Source organism: Strix uralensis, chromosome 10, assembly GCF_047716275.1.
Source record: "Strix uralensis isolate ZFMK-TIS-50842 chromosome 10, bStrUra1, whole genome shotgun sequence".
In the NCBI taxonomy this organism is placed as follows: Eukaryota; Metazoa; Chordata; class Aves; order Strigiformes; family Strigidae; genus Strix; species Strix uralensis.
The window spans coordinates 25,102,753-25,120,504 of record NC_133981.1 but is presented as its reverse complement, the minus strand read 5'-3'; the positions used below and the strand labels follow the sequence as shown (position 1 = coordinate 25,120,504).

The 17,752-nt window shown below is 44.6% G+C and overlaps 1 protein-coding gene across 5 annotated transcripts in view; it reads left to right on the top strand.

Moving 5' to 3' along the window:
* Positions 1-897: 897 nt before the first annotated feature.
* BICD2 (BICD cargo adaptor 2) overlaps positions 898-17,752 on the top strand; it is a 96,545-nt gene continuing 79,690 nt past the window's right edge. For all 5 annotated transcript variants that reach the window (XM_074879862.1, XM_074879861.1, XM_074879860.1 and 2 more), the window contains exon 1: positions 898-1,345. In XM_074879862.1, the coding sequence (XP_074735963.1) occupies positions 1,106-1,345 (240 nt within the window). In that variant the 5' untranslated portion in view covers positions 898-1,105. The remainder of the gene's footprint in view (positions 1,346-17,752) is intronic.

Genomic DNA, 17,752 nt, shown 5'->3' with positions numbered 1-17,752 from the left:
CCAACTACACCAGATCCCTCAGCGCTGGGTCAACCTGACTCTTGAACACCTCCAGGGATGGGGACTCCCCCCCTGCCCTGGGCAGCCCATTCCAACGCCCAACAAGCCCTTCTGTAAAGAAATCCTTCCGAAGAGCCAGTCTGACCCTGCCCTGGCGCAGCTTGAGGCCATTCCCTCTTGGCCTGGCGCTGGTTCCTTGGCTCAAGAGACTCATCCCCCCCCTCTCTGCACCCTCTTTTCAGGGAGTTGTAGAGGGCCAGGAGGTCTCCCCTCAGCCTCCTCTTCTCCAGACTAAACCCCCCCAGTTCCCCCAGCCGCTCCCCATCACACCTGTGCTCCAGACCCTGCACCAGCTCCGTTGCCCTTCTCTGGACACGCTCGAGTCATTCAATGGCCTTTTTGGAGTGAGGGGCCCAAAACTGAACCCACTCATCGAGGGGCGGCCTCCCCAGTGCCGAGCCCAGGGGCAAGATCCCTTCCCTGTCCCTGCTGGCCACGCTATTGCTGACGCCTCCTGACTCCCACCGGCCCTGACAGCGCTCGGTCGCGGGGAGCGAGCCGCCGGCGGTGTGTGCGCGGTGCCTGGGCTGCCTCGGGAGGATTCGCGGGCGCGGGCTGGCAGGCCAGGCCGCCACAAGCCGCACCGGCCCCCCCCCCGCCGGGCGGCCGCGCTCCCGCCACCGCCCCCCGCCCACGGCCGCCGGCGCCCGCCAGGGGCCGCTCTCTGGCCCCCGCCGCCGGCGCCGCCGCCTCTCGCGGTGCATGCTGGGAGTTGTAGTCCAGCGGGCGGGGCGGCCCGCGGGCGGGCGGCGGGCGGGGACTACCGGCCCCAGCGTGCCGCGGGGCGCCGGGCCGGCCCGTTCCTTTTGAATGATTTCACTGCGGTCGGCGCTCGGGGTGAGTTTCGCAGCGGCGGCGGCGGCGGCGGCGTGAGGGAATCCGCGGCGCAGCGGGCGCCTCGCCCGTTGATGGCAGCCCGGGCAGGCTCTGCCATGGCCGGCCGCGGGCTGCGGCGCTGTTAGGAGCGGCAGACGGGCTGCGCGTCCGCCCCTTCGCCCCCCGCCTCGCCGGCTGGGAGCCGGCGGCCGCCCCCGCCGCCGCCGACATGTCGCTGGCCATGGAGGAGGAGGAGTACGCCAGGCTGGTGATGGAGTCGGAGCCCGAGTGGCTGCGGAGCGAGATCAAGCGGCTCTTCCAGGAGCTGGGCGAGACCACCCGGGAGAAGATCCAGGCGGCGGAGTACGGGCTGGCCGTGCTGGAGGAGAAGCAGCAGCTGAAGCAGCAGTACGAGGAGCTGGAGCTGGAGTACGAGACCATCCGCACCGAGATGGAGCAGCTGAAGGAGGTGAGGCGGCGGCGGGGGCCTGGCGGCAGGTGTCTGCCCTGCGGGGCGGCCCCAGCCCGGGCCCGAGCTCGGCCGCTGCGGGGGAAGGCGGTTTGGGGAAGGGGGCAGAGGGGCAGATGGCCTCTGTGGAGCCGGGCGTGGCGGGCTGAGGGGGCACGGGGTGCCGTGGGGTGGTCGGAGGGTCTGCTTCCCCCCGGCAGAGTTCGGAGGAAGGCGACCAGGCCTCAGTCTGGCTCCGAGCTGCGCCGTTAAACCCTTCGTTCTGCAAAATGACAGCTCTTGGAGACGATTGCCTTTCAGACCAGGAAAGAAGGAAAAAAAAAAAAAAGGCTTTTCTGCTCCTAACCCCAGTCCTGTGCCAGGGGGATGTGGGAGGGAAGCGAGTAAATGCTTTTCTTTCTCTTCCCGTCCTGTTTTGCCTCAGGCTCTGGTAGCAGGTCGGCCTCAGGGCTGCGGCAAGGAGAGGAGCCTCTTGGCTGCCCTCGGTGAGCCGGTGCGGCTCAGCCTCCCGGGGCTGGCTCCGCTCACTGCTGTCACCTTGCTTCTCGTCGGAGAGGGGACCCGAGCGGGCGGTGCATGGCGAGGACAGAGGCTGGGGATCAGGGTTCTGATGGGGGCAGGGGGGGCGACTTGGGCGGCTGTCACATGCCTGCTTTTGTGTGGGGGGAGAAATCTTAGGCTGGTGTTAATGACTTCCTTAATGTGGACCACCACGAAAATACTAGAGCAGGCTTTAGTCCACACAGCTTTGTTTCGGTGCAGTTCCCTGTTGTTGGCTTTTTTTTTCTTTTTAAAAGGAAGCTTCAGATCTAATATCTACAGTGGAGTTTGTCAGAAGAAATGCTGTTTTCTTAGGTCAACTGGCACATAAGTTTTACTCGTGCAAGATCTCCTGGTCTAGAACATGAGAAAAGCGCTGCTTCAGGAAGAGTCTGTGCAGAGTGGCACTGACGTGATGGAATATGTAGACACATGATTAGCTCTCCTTATGAGAGCATAGCTGATCCCCTGCCAGTCTACTACATAGTATGGCCCATGGGAACTTGTTTGTCTGCCTGTACCCTTGGTTATTTTGGTGAGTGTTTCCAGTGCAGGCAAACCCTGTGCTGCTTTTCAACTGATTCAGGCCTTGCCTTGGTTGCAAAAGATCTGATACAGCCGAAGAGATGAATATATGTGGATTTATTTGACCAGTTCAAACGCTATCCCATGGGTCTTTGGTTTAGCTTATTCAGTTGGAAATGGATTTGAAGTAACATCAAAAGACTCTCTTTAAAAGGGAAAGTGAATACTTGTAAATGGACTGATACAAATTCAGCTGAATCTGTGAGCGCCATCACTTCCTGCATCCTGTGTGTGTTTTGGTCTTGTAAATAAAGCTTTATTCTGCTTTTATTATGTTAAACAAGCATAAGTAAAAGAGGTTAATTACTTTGAATTACACGGCTATAAATTTGTTAACTAAATATGCAAGCTGAACTGATGTACCGCTATAACTAAAGCCAGCTGAGACCAACGTGGTTACAGCAGTATACAGTAGGAGAGATCTGAAAGTCAAGTGTAGAGTCAGTCTTGAAAAGAAGGTGAGAGCGGCAGAGTTGTGCTAAGGGGAAAGCAAAGTCAGTAAACCTGTTTGGTAGGTGGAATGGGAAACATGGCATGGAGAGGTGAAGCGACTGGCCCAACCCCATTGAACAAGCCAGCGCCTGACCTACAAATGGAAGCCAAGTTGCCTCAGTCACAGGTAGTGCTTTATTCACCGGGCTGTGCTGTGCACACTTGGGCACTACAGGTTTTGGCTTTCAGATGGAAAAAGGCTTGAAAACAGGCTTGAAGATTCTTTTAGGGCTGCAGCACTTCAGAATCTTGTAGAAGAGATTTTTAAAAAATGGAAATGGCAGGATCAGCATTGCTGATTCACTCCTCCTTGCTTTTAACATTCTAAAGGATTTGCTTTGTGTGTGCATGTCCTGTTGTAATTAAGTCAGAACCTGGGAGGCAAACAATTCTGGGAACAGCTTGAGGAGTCTGCTAGTTAGCCTACACAGGGAAGAAACATTGCTCCTCTAGCTTTCTTGTGATGCTGTGGAGGAATCTGGTCTGCATTAGATCGTGTAAACCTTTAGCAGATGCATGAAGCATGCTCTCAGAGGAGGAGTTTATCTTCTTTGCAGTTCATGCAACTTCTTGCTTTTCCCAGGCACAACTAGAGGAGCGTTGCATACAAGACTTGCCACATGTCAAGCTCCAATTTAAAGGGTCTCCACCTTGGGTTACCTGAGGTTGTTCTTGGGGAAGGCAAGGGGATTGATGGTGGCATGTCTGACTAGAACAGGAGCGCTTTCCATCTCTTCCTTCTTAATTGTGACTTCATGGAGCCTTTTAAACATACAGCAATTCCAGTCTCTATAGATCTTGGTTTGTTCCTCTCCATCTGGAGACCTCAGTAGCACAAGGCCATGTTATGCTGAGTGCTCTGCAGGCACACAGCAAAGTTTCTTTCCTGTCCTGCTGAGTGCTGTAGATTTGGATATACTTTAATTTGTTTAATGTTATGAAGCACCCCGTATCATGGCCCTGTTCATACCATAAGTAAATGGGCTCTGAGCGTGGGAACTTTGTGATATAGTTTGTTGAAAGTACAAGCTTTTCTGCTACAGTCATCAGATCTTTCATAGCTTTCTGACCAAGTTCTCCTACCTTCCTCCCCGTCCCTGATTGTGGCAGAATTTCATAGCCTTAACCTCCACAGTTTTATCCCTTTGGTAAGTGCAGATGGCATCCTCAGAGCTGTACCTCATTTTATAAAAATGTCTGTGTACACCCAATATTTGCAATTCATGTCTTCCTGGTGAAGCTGGAGAGCTGTCCTGTCCTTGCACTGAGGTTCCACACCAGCCTCTCCTTAGTCAGGATCCTTGATAAATTGTCGACTCTTCCCTGAGTTTGTCCTTTTACCTGCCTGTGTGCTGACTTGATCTCATATCTTTTATGGTAAATCGTGCTGCATTTCGTCTACCATTTTCATTTGAGAGAACTAAATTTAAATACAAAGTGTCTCCCCAGGTAAACTTATTGGTTATCTTGAGTCCCACCTTTGCTTTTGTAACGGGGATTTTATTCCGAACTTCTATTAAACATTATAGATAAATAACACATTTTTTCCCATTTCAGAGAAATAAGATACTGGCTTTCTTGTAGTGAAATACTACACCACATTGTATACATATAATTTTAATTGTTTTTTTCCCCTCTAGGAGATGAAGTAATAACGAGTTGCTTCTGTTAGGCTGTGTTCAACCAGTAAGTCATCCTGCAAGCCTTTGTCTGCAGTGGCGCTAATTGTAAAAATTATAGGGCTGCCTACCTGCCTGAGCTGGGATTTCTGTACTTATGGGGAAGATATGTAGGATCAGCTCTTTGTGTGCTCTAGCTCACAAAAGTGATTGTCTGGGGATTCAGTTATTGGCATTCCTGATGATTTGTAGGGCAATATGGCATGGAAGGTTAGCTTGGGAAAGGGGTTATCTGCTTCACTCAGTATTTCTGAGTTGCTTTTGAGATGTCAGTTAAATTTATAACTAACTGTTAGCTCAGTTATGAAACTGGCTGCTGTCCAAAGCTCCCTTCTGATTAGGTGGTTATGTTATATTATTATATTATATTAGGTGGTGGTAGACTTACATTTAAATCCCTCAGAAAACATGGGTGTTACAATATGAATTATTTATTTCTGTAATAATGTAAAAGAATGCAAGTAGACTGTGGGTGTCCTTAAAGTCAAAGTGTGTGTCAATACATCACAGTTAATGTGATGTATATGGTTTGTATGTGTTTTTTAAGATGGGGAGGGGGGGAAGCTTACAAGGAAGAGTGGCAATGATTTGCACATGACTTCACTTCTTTGTAGGGTGACAGTGGCTCCTGTTTCTGTTTTTTGCCTTTAAGGATCGCATATTGACTATGACATGGCATGAATTCTCTGTAGAGGATTCCTGGGTAGACTTGGAAGCTGATTTGAAAGAAACACTCAGATAACACCTTGCTGCTTTATTTCCCATTAAGCTAAAGTGGGGTGCACTGTGCAACTGAGGTGGTATGTCCTGGACTGTAATATTTGTGCTGTTTATTTGAACGTACTGCTCAGGTGGAGTGTGCAGTATCTGTGATCACTGATGGAAGTTTTGCTTTGCTTAATTCACTTATATATGTAACAGTTAATTGGATACATGATACTTCATCCAGACTGGTTTAATGTTTTAACTGTGCACCTTCAAAAGTGAAGGAGAAATCGTTCCCTTTCTTATATACCTTATATATTGCTGTATACCTTATAGACAGAAATATAAACTGGTTAGTCATTTTCCTCACTGGATTTATCTACTTTTATAGCATTTTACCAGTTGTGCTCCTGTACTGCTGTGCTTATTTTGTGTGTAGGAATATAAGGGCAAAGAGAGAAGAATTGGCTGGGCTAAAGTCACCTAAGAAGCCAGTGGTAGACTGGGATTAAATCTTCTGTGCTCGTAGTTCAGTGCTGGATTTGACCAAGTCTTTCCATTTAATCATGGTAAATAATGATGTTCAGTACTAATACCTCTAAGGCCTTGGGTGCACCTCCGTAGCCTCCTCCTAATATTCAGGTGTAATATTGGTTCCTGCAGAAAGGGAAGGATCTTGATGACATTTGAGATTACCTCTACCTTTACAGCGCTGTTAAAACCAAAGGGTATAGTGCATAAAATAAAGGAAATGTTTTTTTAAATAGACCAGCTCAGGCGAAATTTATTTTGGGTTATACATGTGTAAATCCAAAATAAGAAAAGTACAACTACAAATTGATGTTGGGGAGCTGATACCAGTTTCGCACATACTAATTGTGAACCTGTCTCGTGGATTTAATGGTGATTGTTACTTGGACTCTAGCACCTGCCACACTTGAAATGTAAGAAGAGAACAGAATTGCTGTCTCCAGTGTAAAATCAGACTGAAAACTGTGGCTGGGGTAAGAAAAATATTACTGTGTAAACTAAGCTTCTTATATTTTGATAAATCATAGTTGGTTTATGTTAAGAATAGAGCCACCTGTTATTTTAATCTGATGTCTGCAGTGGTATAGACACTTAGTACTGTGTTTTGGAAAAGCTACTTTTCTTACATATCCTTATTTTGGAAAAAACAAAGTCTGAAAAGTTAAACATTCCGGTTTTTCCTGCTGTACTAGAAATAGTAACCTGTAAGGCTTCATGTTGCTGACTTCATTTTCTTTTGCCAGTGTTTCTTGAACTGCCTTTCTTAAAAATCAGAAATAATACTCTTAAGGTGGTGATTTCAGATTATTTTCTTGTGAAATTGCTGAATTTTCTTCTTGGGCTTTTTCTGATAAAATTCACTGTACCTTAGGTAATATAACATCCATAAACATTTGGGTTTATAGTAAGGACCTTCATGTGGAATTAAATTACTAAAAAACCCCTCATGTTTCCAGAGTAGTGGTTCTTCCTAAACTGCTGTAGTCTCAGCTGAGAGAGCCGCAGAATGAGGGCTGTCCCTGACCCTCCAGCAAACGTTAGATAATTTGTTTCTAATTTTCTACATTAGATTAAACCCAAGGTTTCATAAAACAAAAATTTGACATCAGTAGTGCCATTTACTACATATTTTTCCCCTGGAAGTGTGGAGGCACTGGGTGTGTGCTGTCCTGGGTGGAGTGGATACAGTGAACTGCACTGTGGAACCGAGCCAAATTTTCCTCTCTTTTTTCTTTTTTTGTTAGCAAATTTCTTTTTGAATTAGGTCAGTTGCCCAGTTTGGGTGCAGACACGTGGTTGTGCACGTACTACCTCACTAAGAATGTATTGTAGCAGCACCAAATAGGTGATGAGAGGAACATCTTAAGCTGAGCTTGATGGTGAAACTTCTACCTGAAGAGCACAAACCGTAGCCTGAGCAGCATGCGTGGGTCCATCCTGTCTGGTGACTGGGGATCAGCAGTCTTGGGGATGCTGTGATGGCAACAGCACTGTTGTCAGGCTGGCAGTTACGGTAGGGTCTGTACTGGGATGTAGTCTCTCTTGTGATGCTTTTTGTCTTTGGCCAAACAAACTGCTCCTATTGGAGACTTGCATTTGGCATCCTTCAGCACACAGCCCTGCATGAGGGCACTTGAGAGCCGAGGCTCCGCGTGTGGGATGGAAGGCTGCTTGGGTGTTCAGACAACACAGCAATGGGCTCAGCAGCAGCGGATAGGCAGTCTCGGCAGGAGGAACACCAGATCAGCTACTGCACACTGGCAGCCTCTCTCTGCAGGTGCTGCAGGGGAAGATTTCTTCAAAGCGGTGCTGCTGAGGGCTTGAGCGAACCTGGAGTGAACCTGGATGGGCACCACGGCGTGGGTGACGGCTGTGTGTTCCTGCATCCCTGAAGCGGAAGTCTGTGCAGCCCCTGACGTGGCAGACATCCTGCCTGCAAACTGAAAGTCTCAAACCTGCAGTCATCAATGTTTTGTCATGTGGGGGTTTTTGTGCAGCTCTGCTACAGTGATACCCACAGTTTGCTAATTTGAAATCATAATTCTCACTTGCCATTTCCACATCTGTTGGAACAAACTTGCTAGTTTCAGGGGTGTTAATACCAATTTATCCCTTTGAATTTAGGACCATTTTTCTTCTAATCCGAAAGAAAATTCTAATGATTTGGAAAATTGCCTGGTTTCCCTGGGAGGGGGGTGAGTGGGTGGGAATAGCAGATCTCAGGTCTGTGCGCTGCCCCGGAGTTAATGGATTCACCATTTCCTTTTTGCTCTACTGTATGTGAGGTTGTGACTAATCTGTAGCAGCGTGGGGCCATAAGATGACTTCCAGAGGGTGATGCATCCTCCAGGCATTCATTTGTTTTCTTTCTCTGCTTTTGGCAGACTGCGGAGAATTGTTTGTTCAGATCTGGTAACCCAGCAACAGAGGAGTATAACGTGGGTTTGAAATATGAACTACAAAACCTTAACAGAGGGAAGTGACATAAATAAACTTTGCCATCCAAATGAATGCAGGAGCCTCCATTTCAGAGAAGAGCTGAAGTATTAAGTGTGACTTTTTTCTTAGTTTCGCCTTCCTCCAGTTCTTGTCTTCCTTCTTTCCACCTCCTGCTTTCCTTCTCCTCCTCTCTCTCCAGCCGTTTTCCCTACTCTGGCTGAAATACACACCAGGCAGTGGAGTCTGCCTCCACATCCTGACACGTGTCAGGTTTGCCCCACGCAGGCGTCACTTCGGAGCGAGTAGATGGGACCTACCTGAAGAGTTTGCTGAGAGCTGTGGTCTGATTGCCCATAAAACAGATGGGTTTGCCACTGGGGCTCTGAGGAAACCGGGACCCACCTAGTGTCTAGAGGGTCTTTTACACAGAAAATTGCTTGCCTCTGGGGTCCGTGTGCCTGGACGTGGGCCTAACTGGGAATGTTTGACCCAAACATAGCTGAAGCGCGGTGTGGGTATGGATATGGTTTCTCTGCAGTCCTGTGGCCACGTTTGGCACTTGGGTCAGGGAGGGGCCGTGCCACACTGGGACCTGTACAGCTCTTGTGGAAATGGCAGGGCTGGTAGCGTGCTGCACTCGTGCTGTATGGCCTGGCCTCTTGCGGTATGCTGCAGTCCTTTGTCTCCTTAAATCTTTTGTTTCCACCCTTAATTGCTGCCAACATGCAGTCTGGATCTCGGCAAGCTTATGGAGTGCTGCTGAGCGCAATGCTGAAGGCAACGAGGCAGTATTATGGTAAATTCATCAGGAAGTCTCTCCACATGCGCTGCCTGTCAGTGCTGAACAGAACTGTTCCTGTAGTTTAGCTCTGGCTCCAAGGCAGAAAAGTGTATTGACCTAATGGATGAATAAGCTTATTTCTTCAGTATTGCTACAGACTAGAGAGACGTTTGAACTGCCATCTAACCTGCCGAAACAGAACAAGTTTCATTGCTTCCTACGCACAGAGTGTTTGTTACATCTGATTTTAGTCTCTTTCCAAGGTAAGAATCCTTTTTGTTTTCAGATGATCAATGGATGATGTTTGTTTGGAGCTCGTTCTGTTGCGTGAACGGATGACTCTGAAGTAGAAGGGATTTTCTTGCACTCTCTGCATGCAAGGCTGTGTGTGTTTTGAGGGAGAGATTTGGTTGTGATGCCCAGTTTGGCTGAATATCACGACATGTCTGTAGTCCAGCCCAGCCGTCGAGCTCCTGCTAGAGCTCAGCAGTGGGTGCCCTGCCAGTAGCCATGAATGAAACTTTCTGACAGTATGATGTTGGGAAGGAAACAGAGTGCATTTTCAAGCAGACAGTGTATAATTATTTTGTGGTTTTCTCTGATGTCATTTGGAGGGGGCATATGGCTTTTGAAAAAGGAATTGGCTATTGTAGGCTGAATATGACTGTCCCCAAGAGGCAACGAGCAGAAGAAAGCAGTGTCACATAGATGTGCCCTCAGCTTTGGTACATACTATCAAAAGAAGAAAGATTATTTTGCCAAAACATACTTCCTTAAATAAATTTTGTGCTCTGATTTAGCTGCAGTCCTTCAGCAGTGGTCCTGATTTAAACTTTTCTCTGGCACAGTTTAATCCAGTAGCTTTCTGAGACTTGTATCTATGTGAATAAAGGCTCCAGTCTGACTTGTATCTTCGTTCGCTGTGTTCAACAGCTGTGCAAGCAATTCCACTTGGCTCCCTTTTGGTGATGCTTTCAAAAAGTGTTTGTTTTTAACGAAGAAGTGGTTAAAATCAAATATTCTCAGCTGTTAAAATCAGGTAATCATTTTTCACATAAATAATTTCTCTTGAAGTGACAAACAGGGATTGATTGATTCATTTCCAGCTCAAATTTTCTTCTGTCCCCTTCAAATTTTATATGAATGTACATAATTTAACAGCTGTAATGTCAATAACAGTGAGGCTTGACAAGAGGTATCATTTTCCTCAAACTTTCGTGGCTTCAATCTCTGACATTTCTCATTGCAAAAGTGCTTTTTACACATTTGGTAATGGTTTTCATTCTGTCACTCAGCCGTACTGGGATATTCTCCCCTATCTTACAGCTGTGGTGGTAGGCAGAGGGTTATAAAGAAGAATTTGCATTTTGAAAACAGGGACATATTTAGTGTGACAAAACACGTAAGAAAATGCAAACCTTTGTGCACCCTCTGAAGTGCTAGTACCTTAAGAAGGATTTGTCCTGGCCTTGTCCTCTAGAAAAATACGCTGATTTTCTTTTCTCCCAATTATAATGTGATCTTAAATAAATCCGACTGCTCTAGCTCTTGTCGGCCAGCTTTTTGGTCTTTCATAACAATATGGATGGTTGTTTTTAGATGTGAATGGCTGGTTGGTTTTTGAGATGTGAGATCCTGTCATGTAAAAATCTGTCTTATGTGCACATAACAAGTAATCCTAATGTGAGAGTGGGATCTTTAGCATACTGTATAGCTACATGAAATCTGCATTTAAGTAGCGTGAATGAGTTAACTTCAACTGCATGAAAACCAGAATATTTTGTTAAGTTGGAAAATCCCCTTGCTATGGCAGGTTTATTAGGCACTGCTTGTGTGTTTGTGGAGACCTTTCTTTCCTGATGGGAAGGAGAAGATAGGTACAGTAGATTGCAATTTCAAGTATTACACTGGACTTATTTTTCAGTCTTGCCTTGCCATTTCTTTCCTTGTGTATCTTTAATAAGAAATTTACTTTATATCCAAACTTCTCTGATTTTTGTCATTCATTTTGGCGAATATGTCTGAATTTTTCAGTCTGCTTGTGTTAGGTCTTTTTTTTTTTTTTGTCATCAAAACCATTTCAGGTGGGCAGGAAGGCATTTATCTGTCCCCTTACGTCAACTGCAAAGGTTACATAGAGCTGATGAGGGCAGAATTGCAATTTATTTTTTCTAATTGGTAAGATGCTCTAACATCTTATTATTCAGTTGTGACGAGATCCTCTGGGACTTGAGTAGGAACAGAGACCAGCCCAATATAACTTTGTTTCATAGATGAGTTATGACAGTCTTCCCAGAAAAACTAATTGAAGCAAGAGGGACTTAAGAAAACATTAGGGCCTATTTTCTGCCATGTGCTGGGCTAGCACAGGACATGCAGAGATCCGTGCCCTTACTTGTGCAGCAAATCTGTTCAGGGGAGACAAACGTAAGGAAGCTGCCCCTCTAGCCTCAAATACAGTTTTTCATAGACAAAACCTTGGCTTTGCATACTGCCTATTTATTGACAGTGTTGCCAGTCTTAAATGCCAAGATATCAGGAATTGTGCCTTTAAAAAAAAGTCATGCCTACAGTTTTTTTGAAGTGAGGATAGAAGAGGGCTGAATTAAGAGTTAGGTTGACTTCTTTCTTTTGTGCACCCACAGAGGCTAGAAAGTACCTGAACTGGCCCTGCATTTTCCTCTTCTCCTCTCCTGAAGAGGACAAATACCATGACTCCAGTAGTTGTGTTTTAAATGCCAAATAATTTAAGACCTCTAATACTTGTGAGATGGTTTTGTATTTGTACATCTGAAGTGTTAACTGAGCATCTAACTTTGTACAGATGCTTGTACTCCTAAGCCCCTAATATAAACAAATGCATGCACAAAATCATGCCCCTAACTCTGTAGCTGCTTTGAGTTTAATGTGAGTTAAGGCTTGTGTGTTCAAAGACCCTTTGTGGCAACTTTTCTAAAAAGAGCATAAAAGTGGTCTATGTTGTGCTCTAATTACTTACAAAATGGGAGATTTAATGGGAATGCAGATGGACCCTGAAACCTAATGAGCAGGACTGCAATGACATTTCTTCCCTGACAACAGGAAAGTTTACGTGCTAGCATTTCCTTGGAGCTGTACCTCAGTGTTTGGTGGGAGAGCAGGCATGTTGCAGCGTGGAAGTTCAGTGAGACACCCTTGTAAATACATGGATTCTGTTCTGCAGTTGCAGGACCAGATTTTTGTTCTTTTTTTCTTTTTTTCTCCCTCCTTTATTTTAAATGGGTTGGGAATGTTTTATGGACAGGAAATGGGAATGGCTGTTTTTGTTGAGTACAGCTGTTTTAAATAAACTTAAACCAATGGAAGGATGCTGAACTCTCTCCTTTCGGAAACAGCCAAAAACCTCATGGAATTGGAATAGCTCATTTGCTTTTTGAAGCAGCAATCATAGTTTTTAAACTGTTCTCTTGCATCCTTAGTTTACAACATCACGTTTCCTTACTGTGTCAATGAGGCTATTAAGGATGTTTCCCTCATTAAATTTGTGAGAAAGTAAATTGAAGGAAAGGGATTTTAGATTTTATGCTTTACTGCTGGGGTTTAATTTTAAATTAATTCCTTTAATTCTGTTCAGGGCTTGAATTTCTAATTCTTATTACCTTTGTTGAGAAAGGAACTACATCCTGAAATTCCAAAAATCTATTTTCAAGTAAAACTTAATGTACTTAAGCGATTCTTGATAAAAGTCCCTTAAATACAGTCTGTGAGATCAGCACTTTCTCTCACATTTGCGCTACAGTACAGGCAATGAAATACAGAATGAGTGGACTTGGCTAATGTATTGTGACCTTGGTGAACTGCACCGAGAAACCTCTTTGAACACATCAAACTTTAATTGTAAACACAAATTTCCCTATGACACACAACACAGATTTCTGTATTACACTGGAAGTTAAGAAAGCATAGATGTGTTCTGAATATCTTGCAACAGGAGGCAGCTACTTGCATTTTTATTCCTTACTTGCTGTGTAAAGAAGTCTGGCAAATTCTAGCAGTATGAGAAGACTAAAAGAGCTCAAGTCTTTCTTTCTTGCATGCAACAGCTAAACACAAGAAGAAAAGATCCTCAGTCTGCTTCTCTTTTTAAGAATGTATTTTTAGAGATGCTTATGATCATTCACTTTTTTATATATATAATGAAAGGATGTGAAAATCGTTCTCTTATGTAAATCTCGGCAGCTGCCAGTTGAGTGGGGGGAAGTGGAAATGAGAGCAAAACTGAGACATGAGCTAGCACCTGAGCTTGTAACTTTAAATCCTTGTTTATGCTGAGCATTATCAAAACATTCCCCATAACTGTGTTCAACAGAAACCTCCTTCCTGGAGCTGTGTTGGTGGAGGATGTTGAGGCCTTGTCCGATACCTTTCACTTTCTCCCCCCCACCCCTCAAGTTTTGAAAAGGGTGTTGTGTCTGCTTTCCAAATAAACTTTTCTGGAGAGTTTCACTGAATCTGTGAAAGGCTTTTTTAAGGCATCTTTCCCCAAAATGAGTTGGGTAGTTGTAGAGCTGCCTCTCCCTTTTTCTGGCTCCTAGTCATTCCGTGCTTGCTATTGCATGTAGGTTTGGCCCTTTTGTTCAGATCCCTTCTGATTACAGTTGCAGAATTCAAATTCCTAAATTAATATGCATCTTTTGGGTAATTCAGTTTGGTCTTAAAATTCCTTTGTGTTCAGAAGATAAAAGGGAATACATGGAAAAGATGACAAATTTTTTTTTTTTAGTTTTTTTTTTTAACAGAGGATGCTGTTTCTCTCACCATCCTGCCTCTCCCCATATTTATTGTGCACTCAAGAGCCACAGTCTTCATGGACTTGAAAGGGAATCTCTGAGGCTGGGGATAATCTAAGATGGACGGGCTAGACAACTAGGTGGGTGGTACATAGGTCTGTTTAAGCTCCCCACAGGAACAGGGAGAAACTGCAGTTGCTTGATTTGACAGACATCAGCCAACTCCAGCCTTCTTCCTGTCTTCAGTCATATGTTCCTCTGTAAACACACAGGGCTTTGGTTTTGTTTTGTTACTATCGCTGATTGTGAAATCCCTGCAGTTGGAGAGCAGAGTACTTTACGTAAGGGTTATAAAACTTCCCCTTTTTCTGTTCATGAAGAATTTTTACCAAAAGGTCTTCAAAAGTGAAGGCTTGGAGTAAAATAAAAAATATTAGGTATTTTATTTGAAATTTAACATTACTAATCTGTTACAAGCCTGCCATTTTTCTTAACATGTTAGCAATTACCATGTGTAACTGTTGCTTTTAGTTGTGCATGTATGCCATGTTTTGTCTTGCATGGGTTTATTTATATAATAAACATTACATGGTAACTTCTGTATTCACTGTATTAATATTATAGCAATGCCAGGTGTACAAGAATATGCACAATTGGCTTAAAAAGAAAATTAATAGGCCTTGGCCCTGGCTACTTTGTCTAAAGCATAGTTAGCAGGAAGGAATGTTGTTCTGCTTGGAACAAGTAATGTCCAGAGAATAGATTTGTCTCGTTCTCTTGTGACTATCACTAAATACTCGCCAACTTCAAATGGAAGTTTATCTTTGCAAGACAGATAAGTTTGTCAGTGGTGGAGAGCTGATGGTGATCTTACAGCAGATTTGCATGTTAATAGCTTGGTGCTTGTTTGTCTTGATCAAGTGGTGGTTTATCTGGGGTGAGCATGCTGGGTGCTGTGATGGTGAGCAGCACGAAAGCGGATATTCCACTGAGAAGTGCCATACAACAGCACGTAGCTGACTTAAAAACTGCGATGAGAGACAGTACTTTCTGTGTGAGAGTAAGTGAGATTTGCCTCGCAATGGTTTCAGGCTGGGATGGATGGAAAGGGCTCAGAACATGCTGATTAGAAGCATCCGCTGGTAAGAACGTAGATGTGTGGGTACCAGACTGGGTGCAGTTTGAGGGTGTGAATATAACATCTGGTAGCTCCCACCTGCAGTTTTGTCAGTGGCTTCATTTTAGCAGCCACATTTGACTCAGACACAATAGGCAAAATATAAGCCAGCTATTTTTGTAAGTTTTTTATTTTAGGGGTGATTAGTACTTTTTTTTTTTTTGGCATGACTGCAGCCTATGTTCTATACTGTGAGTTCAAATCAGAAAGCTATTTAAAGGTGGGCTGAAGCCAAAATGTCCAAACTAATCACTGGGAAATGAGACCGCTTGCACTTAACTGACTAAATTACAGCAGTGTTTGGGGAGCAGGGGTGTTTTAAAACATTTCCCCCCTCCCCCACTGGTTACAATGAAGTCTTGTTCTAAGATCCTTCAATAATCATAGAAATATTTTAAGAGCATATTTGAGTCACTTGGAACAAATCCAGCTGTGGAGTTTAGCACCAGTCTCTAGTGTATTTGTGTTGCTACAGAACAGTCCATAAAAACTAAAGACTGAACCATAGCACATACATAAGTAACCACAAACACAATGTGCCATGTTTAACTTATTTTCTCATTTTCTATTCTTTGCCCACGGGTTAAGGAATCTTCATCTTTGGAGGCATTTACAACCCAACTGGGCAATGTCCTGAGCAACCTGCTGTACATGGCCCTGCTTTAATTGGGGAAGTTGGACTAGGTGATCTCCAGAAGTCCCCTCCAATCTCAACTATTCTGTTATTCTCTTATCCTGCTGCTTATATATGTATGTGTTTTTTACATACTGTGCTTTATAATATGCCCCATAGTTTGGGATACAGTTCTAAAGTTTGAACTCATTTTTATGATTTCCCTCCCCTCCAGCTATATTTAAGCAGTGAATAGTTCCTGAAGGATTGAAGGATCTACATTTTAGCAAGTGGAGCATGTGAGATATGTTAGTTGTTTGACTGGATTTCAGGAGGGCTGAAGGAATGCTGACTGCTGTGACACTTGAAGCATTACCTCTTAGGAAAGGAATGCAGAGATGGTCCACTTCAGTCAGTGCTGAGCCTTTTACAGGCTTTATAGTTTTGTTCCCGCATTTAGGTTTTTGCAGTGATCCTAGTAATCACTCTCATGTTCAGGAGTTTTGGAGCCCTCATCTCACCCCTGCATGTTATTCTGCATCATTTTACCCTCTGTCCTTGCAAACTGATATTTAAATCCTAGAATGATGTGCATGAATTATGGTCACCTTTAACTTTTGTGGGGTTCTGGGATGGGAAAAATCCTGTATTCTAGGATTAATTTTGACTCAAGTGAGCTGTGGTTGATTATACTTTCCTGTCTTCCTGGGTCCTCAGTGGAGGTAAGCGCAGTGGTGAATCAGAGGGGAACTGTACGTAGGGCTCTCCATGGCCACTTGAATCAGGCTTGAAGTACGTATCTTAGCTTGTGACTCATCCTTTCTGAATTTTGGGAGGTTTTTAGGAAGATGGGAGAACCTCTGAGGGCTGGGATGTAGGCTTTGCATCAGGGCTGCTGGGACAGTGGACTTGAACATCAGCTGGCCTGGAAGTCTGGAGGAAAACTTTCCCGTCAAAATGTTCTGTATTGCAGTCTCTCATGGATATGTGCTAGGGTAGGGAGAGCATAGCTTTCCTGGCAGTTTCATATTTTAGACACCACCCACCCAAGGACTTACTAATAAATCATCTTAGTCTTAGCCTCTCTGTGGAAGGAGACAAGTAAGAGAAATGTCTCTAAAGATTCCTTCTTGCCTACTCATTTGACTTGAGAAACAGGTAGAAACCAAACAACAGGAGTAAGAAATGTGGTGACCAAGAGCTTCCACTATCTGCAGGTACATCTGCATAGAAGGAAAGCTGTGTGGATTTACGTTAGCTACTATACTGGTTTGTAGCTGGTTGTTCTAATCTAGCCTGTGTGGCCAAGTGCCCTGAAATATAAATGAGTTACTCGGACTGAAGCAAATGGACTCTTTTAACGTGACACAAAGCCTGTTAACGTCAAAATTGGTCTGATGTTCCCTCTGACCTCCCCATTGTTACTGTTTGCAGGGAGCATAGTAAGGCATTCATTCCTTTCATGCTCCTCAGCGTGTGGGACTGCAGCTGGGGAACGTCTCCTGGAATTTGGCTCATCCAGGGAGGCTTTCGGGGCTGCCCCTGCCAGGCATCTGTTCGCTTTTAAGGTTCTTGGCTCTGGGAATTGTGAGAACTGGCCTTGGCGTGTTTATCAACCCCATGGTCTACTGTGCCTCTTCTTGATCAGTGTGGTTGTGTGTGCCCTTATTTTCACAACAGGCCTGTCCTGTACTTACTCACAATAGGCCTGAAGTAGCATTAAGGTTGACACTGTATTTCTATGTGTGCTTCACAAGGAATGTATTTTCTCATCTCACTATCATTGTTCTCTGTGGCAAGGTCATCTCCATAGAAAGTGATTAATTTGATGAAAGTATTTCTCTTGCCCTGGGCTCCTCTATTTGCTGCCTAGTACCATGCTGTGTTAGTCATGTGTTAGCTTTGTCTTACTGCACATAGTATTAGGCTTTGTATGAAGAATGTGGTCTTAATCTTTAGTGGACACTGCTGTACAAGGGAATAGAGCCTCCACAAGACGTGGAACATGCAGATACGAGTTTTGTTCCATTGCCTCTTGTTTCAATGAGGCTCTAAAGCTAGCTTTTACTTGTAAAAGATTGCCAGAGCTATCAAGA